The 9,589-nt window shown below is 41.2% G+C and overlaps 1 protein-coding gene across 1 annotated transcript; it reads right to left on the bottom strand.

The window, feature by feature from the left end:
* Window positions 1-679: 679 nt before the first annotated feature.
* On the bottom strand, window positions 680-2,145 carry LOC107630695 (uncharacterized). Its single transcript, XM_016333899.3, has one exon. The coding sequence runs from the start codon at window positions 1,815-1,817 to the stop codon at window positions 984-986; it is 834 nt and encodes a 277-aa protein (XP_016189385.1). The 5' UTR covers window positions 1,818-2,145; the 3' UTR covers window positions 680-983.
* Between the last annotated feature and the right edge of the window lie 7,444 nt (window positions 2,146-9,589).

The following is a 9,589-nucleotide window of genomic DNA, read 5'->3' as shown; positions in this document are numbered from 1 at the left end:
TACACTTAAATTTTTTTCTATCCTTACCTCTTTAATATTTTCTCTTCTCGTGTATTTTCTTGATCAAACCAATAAAATATATAATAAAAAATCATATTTTATTCTTCTCAAATGATAAAATTTTGAAAAAATACAATCCCAACTTTTTCTAATTCACCCCTACTTTTTTTCCTACTCTATATTTTTATTCTAAAGTATTTTTTACTAAAAACCATTAGGTAATAATTTAGTTAAATTTACTAAATCATAAAAATGTTGTATAAAGAGTTAAAGACATCTATAAAGTGAATTTTCACTTATTCAAATGAAATATATGGCATCCAACTTTGCTTAACCTACAGTCCAAACAAACACACACCCCCCGCTAGTTTGCTTAACCTACAATTAATTAACCTCACAAAAATTCCCAAAAGCTTCACTCCCTCCATCTTTCCTTTCAAACTCATCATTCTCCCTCCACTTTCAGGCTCCTCTTACTTCACTTTTGACTTGTCTCAATAAAGCAACATAACCACTCCTCACAGCTGGGCCCACATGTACACAGTTATCCATGAAGAGAGAGAGAAAAACAGATAGTGACAATATCTAAAGAAAGGATTAGAACATTTCTTAACGCCACAATGAGAAATTGAGACTCAAGACTCCATCGATTCATCCAATTCAAGTAGTTGAAGTAAACAAAACAAAAAAAGGGAAACTATGCATTCAATTTAAAAAAGCTCAAAAATGAAAACCGATCTTTACATTTTGATTTTTGACTCATACCTGCGCTACTTATACATACAACTTCACATTTCACAAAATCAAATTAGTAATTCCCCCACCTATCATCTTCATCGTCGTCCATTTTCGCTAGCAATTACTTACTAGCAACACAAAGATTTAATAGTAATATTAAAAATATCAAATACCTACAACTAAATTCTAAAAATTACCCAAAAAACAGAAAATCAATAAGATGGTGAAAAATTAAGAACAAGTTATTAGCAGTGAAAACCCAAGACAGATCCGTCGGTGACGGCAATGGCGACCCTGCAACCGGCAGTGGCCTGCACGCGGTGGCTGAAGAAGTGTAGAACCCTCACGCGCCCCGCCATTTCCAACTTCGACTCGATCTCCATCGTTGGCTGCACTCTCATCCCGTAGTTGAACCCAACTCCTCCACCGTTCATCACTGTCGGCATCCCCGTCACCGCCACAGGCGGCGCCGCCAGAGGGAACGACTGCACGGAGAACGTCGCCGCCATGTACTTTGTCCTCCCGGCGTCGATCTCGCCGGCGGGGATGAACATGAAGCCCACCTGGGTGCCTGAGTAGAGAAGCTGTAGGGAGCTGTCGTAGTGAGAGAACACCGCGGGGTTAGGGTTTCTGACGGATGCGTACTGGGAGAACGTGAAGTTGACGGTGCCGTTAACGACGGAAAAAGACGGAAGCTGGACGGCGCTGACGGCGATCTTTGGGTCCTGTGGCTTGAAGACGGTGAAGTAGACGATGAGGATGACGATGATGATGAAGATTAGGAAGATGGTGGCAACGACGCAGGAAGCCAAGTTGGTGCGCCCTGACGGTGGCCGTGGTCTCTTTGCCTTGGTGGCAATGATAGGTGCCCCTCTTTCCTCCGCCGTAACATGTAGTGGTGGTGGTGGTGCTGCTGGTGGTTGTTGTTGTAGTGGTGGTGGTTGTTGTCGTGGCGGTGGTTGGTATCTCGGTGTCGTAGGTGGGGGTGGTTGATATCGTCGGGGTGGCGGCTGATATTGTCGTGGCGGTGGCGGTGGTGGTGGTTGGTGAGTTCTGGAAGGGGGAGTGGGTCTATTCATCCTTAGTGGAATGTGTGTGGTTACGGTGAGAGGGAGAGCATTATGTGAAATGAAATAATGAAATGATATATGATATAATCATTTAAGGTGAGACCGTGAGAGGTTTGATGGGAAAAAAGAAAACACGAAACACAACACATGGTGTTATGAGAAAAAGATTAGATATTGGAAACTGGAAAGGGCCATGGTAATTTCACAATCGCGCATTCACACTATCTCGAACTACTAACAATTAGCAATTAAGAAAGTGTGGAAAAAAAGTGAGTCTATTTTCTGAAATAATAATTGTATAGGGTTGGTAAATGACATGTTTAAATAAAGGCAAGGTTGCAAAAACCAAATCTGTTGGTGAATCGGTAGAATAACTAGTCTAATAATTTAGGACTAAATCTTTAAAATGGTCTTTAAGATTGGGCTCTTGTACTAATTTCACCCATAAGTTTTCAATTGCATCATTTCGGTCTTTGAAATTGAACTCCGGGCACCATAAAAATTTCGAAGTCTATTTTCGGCCTGAGTCAGCAAATCGGAGTGCTGATCTGGCAAGTGGCTGCCACGGTAGATGTTTCATATGGTGTCGTTTAGAGTTTTGGCGCCTAAGGAAAGTAAAACGTCATCGTTTTACATGAATGAAGAAAACAAAAGATTAGAGCTATATAGGTTTTGATCACTCACAATCTTCTCCTTCTTTTCTCCAACACCGAAACACTTAGACTCCCTCTTCCTCTGACAATGGTGAAGGCTTAGTGCGGTGGTTTAGGGTTTGCGAGTTCAACAGTTTTGTGGGACTGCTAGTGTCTCCATGGAGTTCACAGTGCCGTTATTGAGGAAGCACCATTGTTGTTGTTATTGAGGTGAGTACACAGTGCCCTTCTTTTTTTTTTTCGACAATCATAGCTTGGTTTTCAAGGGTTTAGTTGGCTTTTTGTTTGTTTGTGGTGGGGTGTTTTCATTGTTGATAAAGGTTTAGGGTTTCATATATTGTTCTGTTAGGATATGGGTTTTAAACATGCTTTGTTTTTGCCTAATGAAACCGGAAAAAGTTTTTTTTTACCATCCATAAAATGCAATCTGTTGATTTTTGGGTTGTGACCATGGTCATTGAATTAATGTATACAATTTTTATTTCTGATGCAGATGAAAAATCTAATTAACATTATGCTCCATCATGGGGTAGTGGTGCGCAGAAATTGTGATTACATTTTAATTATGTAAAATTCATCGCTCTTTCTTTCCCTGGTAATGGCGCCAAAAACATGATGCCAATACCATGGTTCACAACTTCGCACAACTAACCAGCAAGTGCACTGGGTCGTCCAAGTAATACCTTACGTGAGTAAGGGTCGAATCCCACGGAGATTGTTGGTATGAAGCAAGCTATGGTCACCTTATAAAATAGTAATGGGGTTTTCGAAAATAATTAATAAAATAGGGATAGAAATACTTATGTAAATCACTGGTGAGAATTTCAGATAAGCGAATAGAGATACTTTCGTTCCTCTGAACCTCTGCTTTCATGCTATCTTCATCCAATCAGTCTTACTCCTTTCCATGGCTGGCTTTATGTGATACATCACCATTGTCAATGGCTACTTTCGGTCTTCTCTCGGGAAAATGATCCAAATGCCCTGTCACGGCACGGCTAATCGTCTGGAGGCATCACCCTTGTCAATGGTTTCATCTTATCCTCTCAGTGAAAATGATCAACGCACCCTGTCACGGCACGGCTATTCATCTGTCGGTTCTCGATCATGCTGGAATAGGATTTACTATCCTTTTGCGTCTGTCACTACGCCCAGCAATCGCGAGTTTGAAGCTCGTCACAGTCATTCAATCATTGAATCCTACTCGGAATACCACAGACAAGGTTTAGACCTTCCGGATTCTCTTGAATGCCGCCATCATTCTAGCTTACACCACGAAGATTCTGATTAAGAGATCTAAGAGATACTCATTCAGTCGAAGGTAGAACGGAAGTGGTTGTCAGGCACGCGTTCATAGGGAATGATGATGATTGTCACGTTCATCACATTCAGATTGAAGTGCGAATGAATATCTTAGAAGCGAAATAAGATGAATTGAATAGAAAACAGTAGTACTTTGCATTAATCTTTGAGGAACAGCAGAGCTCCACACCTTAATCTATGGAGTGTAGAAACTCTACCGTTGAAAATACATAAGTGAATAGAGGGTAAGCATGGCCGAATGGCCAGCCTCCCATGGAGGTCTAGAGATCTAAAAATGATCCAAAGATTCAAAGATGGTTCTAAAGATAATAGTGAAATGTCCTATTTATAATAAACTAGCTACTAGGGTTTACAGAAGTAAGTAATTGATGCATAAATCCACTTCCGGGGTCCACTTGGTGTGTGCTTGGGCTGAACTTTAACTTTCCACGTGCAGAGGCCATTTGTGGAGTTGAACGCCAGGTTTTGATCCATTTCTGGCGTTCAACTCTGGTTTTTGATCCATTTCTGGCGCTGAACTACAGAATTGGGCAGAGAGCTGGCGTTGAACACCAGTTTGCATCGTCTAAACTTGGGCAAAGTATGAACTATTATACATTGCTGGAAAGCTCTGGATGTCTACCTTCCAACGAAATTGGAAGCGCGTCATTTCGAGTTCTGTAGCTCCAGAAAATCCACTTTGAGTGCAGGGAGGTCAGAATCCAACAGCATCAGCAGTCCTTCTTCAACCTCTGAATCTGATTTTTGCTCAAGTCCCTCAATTTCAGCCAGAAAATACCTGAAATCACAGAAAAACACACAAACTCATAGTAAAGTCCAGAAATGTGAATTTAACATAAAAACTAATGAAAACATCCCTAAAAGTAACTAGATTCTACTAAAAACATACTAAAAACAATGCCAAAAAGCGTATGAATTATCCGCTCATCACAACACCAAACTTAAATTGTTGCTTGTCCCCAAGCAACTAAAAATCAAATAGGATAAAAAGAAGAGAATATACTATAAATTCCAAACTATCAATGAAACAGAGCTTCAATCATATGAGCGGGACTTATAGCTTTTTGCCTCTTGAATAGTTTTGGCATCTCACTTTATCCATTGAAGTTCAGAATGATTGGCATCTATAGGAACTCAGAGTTCAGATAGTGTTATTGATTCCCCTAGTTCAGTATGATGATTCTTGAACACAGCTTTTTTATGAGTCTTGGCCGTGGCCCTAAGCACTTTGTTTTCCAGTATTACCAACGGATACATAAATGCCACAGACACATAATTAGGTGAACCTTTTCAGATTGTGACTCAGCTTTGCTAAAGTCCCCAATTAGAGGTGTCCACGGTTCTTAAGCACACTCTTCTTTTGCTTTGGACCTTGACTTTAACCGCTCAGTCTCAAGTTTTCACTTGACACCTACACGCCACAAGCACATGGTTAGGGACAGCTTGGTTTAGCCGCTTAGGCCAGGATTTTATTCCTTTAGGCCCTCCTATCCACTGATGCTCAAAGCCTTGGGATCCTTTTTATTTGCCCTTGCCTTTTGGTTTTAAGGGTTATTGGCTTTTTCTGCTTGCTTTTTCTTTTTCTTTCTATATTTTTTTTCGCCTATTTTTTTTTCTTTTTTTTTCTGCAAGCTTTGTTCTTTGCTGCTTTTTCTTGCTTCAAGAATCATTTTTATGATTTTTCAGATTATCAAATAACATGTCTCCTTGTCATCATTCTTTCAAGAGCCAACATATTTAACATTCTTAAACAACAACTTCAAAAGACATATGCACTGTTCAAGCATTCATTCAGAAAACAAGAAGCATTGTCACCACATCAATATAATTAAACTAAGTTCAAGGATAAATTTGAAACTCATGTACTTCTTGTTCTTTTGAATTAAAACATTTTTCATTTAAGGGAGGTGATGGATTCATAGGACATTCATAACTTTAAGACATAGTTACTAACTACTAATGATCATGTAATGAAGACACAAACATAGATAAGCACATAACATAGAAAACGAAAAACAGAGAGTGTAAGAACAAGGAATGAGTCCACCTTAGTGATGGTGGCGTTTTCTTCTTGAGGAACCAATGATGTCCTTGAGCTCTTCTATGTCTCTTCCTTGCCTTTGTTGCTCCTCCCTCATTGCTTTTTGATCTTCTCTTATTTCATGAAGGATGATGGAGTGCTCTTGATGTTCCACCCTTAGTTGTCCCATGTTGGCACTTAATTCTCCTAGGGAGGTGTTGATTTGCTCCCAATAGTTTTGTGGAGGAAATTGCATTTGAGGCATCTCCAGGATCTCATGGTGATGAGCTTCTTGTGCCTCTTGAGCTCCATGAATGGGCTCTCTTGCTTGCTCCATCTTTTTCTTAGTGATGGGCTTCTCTTCCTTAATAGGAATGTCTCCTTCTATGAAAGCTCCAGCTGAGTAACATAGATGGCAGATAAGATGAGGAAAAGCTAGCCTTGCCATGGGGGATGACTTTTCGGCTATTTTGTAGAGTTCATTAGAGATGACTTCATGAACTTCTATTTCCTCTCCAATCATGATGCTATGAATCATGATGGCCCGATCTACAGTAACTTCAGATCGGTTGCTAGTGGGAATGATTGAGCATTGAATGAACTCCAACCATCCTCTAGCCACAAGCTTGAGGTCCAATCTTCTTAGTTGAACCGGCTTGCCTTTGGAGTCAATCTTCCATTGAGCTCCTTCCACACATATGTCCATAAGGACTTGGTCCAACCTTTGATTAAAGTTGACCCTTCTAGTGTAGGGGTGTGCATCTCCTTGCATCATAGGCAAGTTAAACGCCAACCTCACATTTTCCGGACTAAAATCTAAGTATTTCCTCCGAACCATTGTAACATAGTTCTTTGGATCCGGGTTCTTACTTTGATCATGGTTCTTGGTGATCCATGCATTGGCATAGAACTCTTGAGCCATTAGGATGCCGACTTGTTGGATGGGATTTGTTAGAACTTCCCAACCTCTTCTTTGAATTTCATGTCGGATTTCTGGATACTCATTTCTTTTGAGTTTGAAAGGGACCTCAGGGATCACCTTCTTCTTGGCCACAACATCATAGAAGTGGTCTTGATGGGCTTTGGAGATGAACCTTTCCATCTCCCATGACTCGGAGGTGGAAGTTTTTGTCTTCCCTTTCCCCTTTCTAGAGGATTCTCCGGTCTTAGGTGCCATCAATGGTAATGGAAAAACAAAAAGCTTATGCTTTTACCACACCAAACTTAGAATATTGCTCGCCCTCGAGCAATAAAAGAAAGAATAGATGAAGAAGAAGAAGAAAATATGGAGAAGAGGGGTGAAGTGTGTTTCGGCCAAGTAGAGAGGAGAGGGTTGTGTTGTGTGAAAATGAGGAAGAATGGAGGGCTATATATAGGGGAGGGAGGTGGGGGAAGGTTTCGGCCATATGGGTGGGTTTGGGTGGGAAATTGGTTTTGAATTTTGAAGGTAGGTGGAGTTTATAAGGTAGGTTTATGGGGAAGAGTGGATGGATGTGAGTGGTGAAGAGGTGATGGGAAAGAGTGTTTATGGGATTGTGTGAAAGAGGGGTGAGAAGAAGTGAGTAGAGGTAGGTGAGAATCCTGTGGGGTCCACAGATCCTGAGATGATCCTGTGGAGTCCACAGATCCTGAGATGATCCTGTGGGGTCCACAGATCCGGAGGTGTCAAGGATTTACATCCCTGCACCCATTAGGCATGTAAAATGCCCTTGCACACAACTCTGGGCGTTCAGTGCCAGGTTGGTGCCTATTTTGGGCGTTCAACGCCCATTTGTTGGCCATTTCTGGCGTTGAACGCCAGAACCATGCTTGTTCTGGGCGTTCAGCGCCAGGATGCTGCCCATTTTGGGCGTTCAGTGCCAGAACCATGCTCTGTTCTGGCGTTGAACACCAGGCAGATGCTCCTCCAGGGTGTGATTTTTCTTCTGCTGTTTTTGATTCCGTTTTCAATTTTTATATTCATTTTGTGACTCCACATGATCATGAACCTATAAAGACATATAACTAAGAAAAATATTGTTAGATAAATAAAAATTGGGTTGCCTCCCAATAAGTGCTTCTTTAATGTCAATAGCTTGACAGTGGGCTCTCATGGAGCCTCATAAATGTTCAGAGCATTGTTGAGACTCTCCAACACCAAACTTAGAGTTTGGATATGGGAGTTCAACACCAAACTTAGAGTTTAGTTGTGGCCTCCCAACACCAAACTTAGAGTTTGACTGTGGGGGCTTTGGTTGACTCTGCTTTGAGAGAAGCTTTTTATGCTTCCTCTCCATGGATGCAGAGAGAGATCCTTGAGTTGTAAACATAAGGTTGTCCTCATTTACTTGAAGGATCAATTCTCCTCTGTCCACATCAATCACAGCTCTTGCTGTGGCCAGGAAAGGTCTTCCTAGGATGATGGATTCATCCTCTTCCTTTCCAGTATCCAGGACTATGAAATCAGCAGGGATGTAAAGGCCTTCAACCTTTACTAACACGTCCTCTACTTGTCCATAAGCCTGTTTTCTTGAATTATCTGCCATCTCTAATGAGATTTTAGCAGCTTGCACCCCATAGATTTCCAGTTTCTCTATTACAGAGAGTGGCATGAGGTTTATTCTTGAACCGAGGTCACACAGAGCCTTAAAGATCATGGTGCCTATGGTACAAGGTGTTATGAACTTTCCAGGATCCTGTCTCTTCTGAGGCAATGTCAGTTGATCCAGATCACTTAGTTCATTGGTGAACAAGGGATCTTCATCTTCCCAAGTTTCAATACCAAATAATTTGGCATTCAGCTTCATGATTGCACCAAGAAACTTGGCAGTTTGCTCTTCAGTAACATCCTCATTCTCTTCAGAAGAGGAATACTCATCAGAGCTCATGAATGGCATAAGGAGGTTCAATGGAATCTCTATGGTCTCTAGATGAGCCTCAGAGTCCCTTGGTTCCTCAGAGGGAAGCTCCTTATTGATCACTGGACGTCCCAGGAGGTCTTCCTCCTTGGGATTCACGTCCTCCTCTCCCTCTTTGGGTTCGGCCATTTTGCTTATGTCAATGGCCTTGCACTCTCCTTTTGGATTCTCTTCTGTATTGCTTGGGAGAGTACTGGGAGGGATTTCAGTGATCCTTTTACTCAGCTGGCCCACTTGTGCTTCCAAATTTCTAATGGAAGACCTTGTTTCATTCATGAAACTTACAGTGGCCTTAGATAGATCAGAGACTAAGTTTGCTAAATTAGAAGTATTTTGTTCAGAGTTCTCTGTCTGTTGTTGAGTGGATGATGGAAAAGGTTTATTATTGTTAAACCTGTTTCTTCCACCAGTATTAAAGCCTTGTTGAGGCTTTTGATCCTTCCATGAGAAATTTGGATGATTTCTCCATGATGGGTTATAGGTGTTTCCATAAGGTTCACCTAAGTAATTCACCTCTGCCATTGCAGGGTTTTCAGGATCATAAGCTTCTTCTGCATAAGAAGCCTCTTGAGTACTGTTGGATGCAGCTTGCATTCCATTCAGACTCTGAGAAATCATATTGACTTGCTGAGTCAATATTTTGTTCTGAGCCAATATGGCATTCAGAGTATCAATTTCAAGAACTCCCTTCTTTATAGGCGTCCCATTATTCACAGGATTCCTTTCAGAAGTGTACATGAACTGGTTATTTGCAACCATGTCAATGGGTTCTTGAGCTTCTGCAGGTGTTTTCTTTAGGTGAATGGATCCACCTGCAGAGGTATCCAATGACATCTTAGATAACTCAGACAGACCATCATAGAATATATCCAGGATGGTCCATTCTGA

Source organism: Arachis ipaensis, chromosome B3 (assembly GCF_059453495.1).
Source record: "Arachis ipaensis isolate K30076 ecotype BB chromosome B3, ASM5945349v1, whole genome shotgun sequence".
NCBI classification, from domain to species: Eukaryota; Viridiplantae; Streptophyta; class Magnoliopsida; order Fabales; family Fabaceae; genus Arachis; species Arachis ipaensis.
Note: the sequence above shows the minus strand (reverse complement) of the source record. Positions and strands in the feature narration are given on the sequence as shown.

Bases quoted from the DNA above. Each gene is read 5' to 3' on its own strand.
- LOC107630695 (XM_016333899.3), bottom strand. From the start codon at position 1,817: ATGAATAGACCCACTCCCCCTTCCAGAACTCACCAACCACCACCACCG.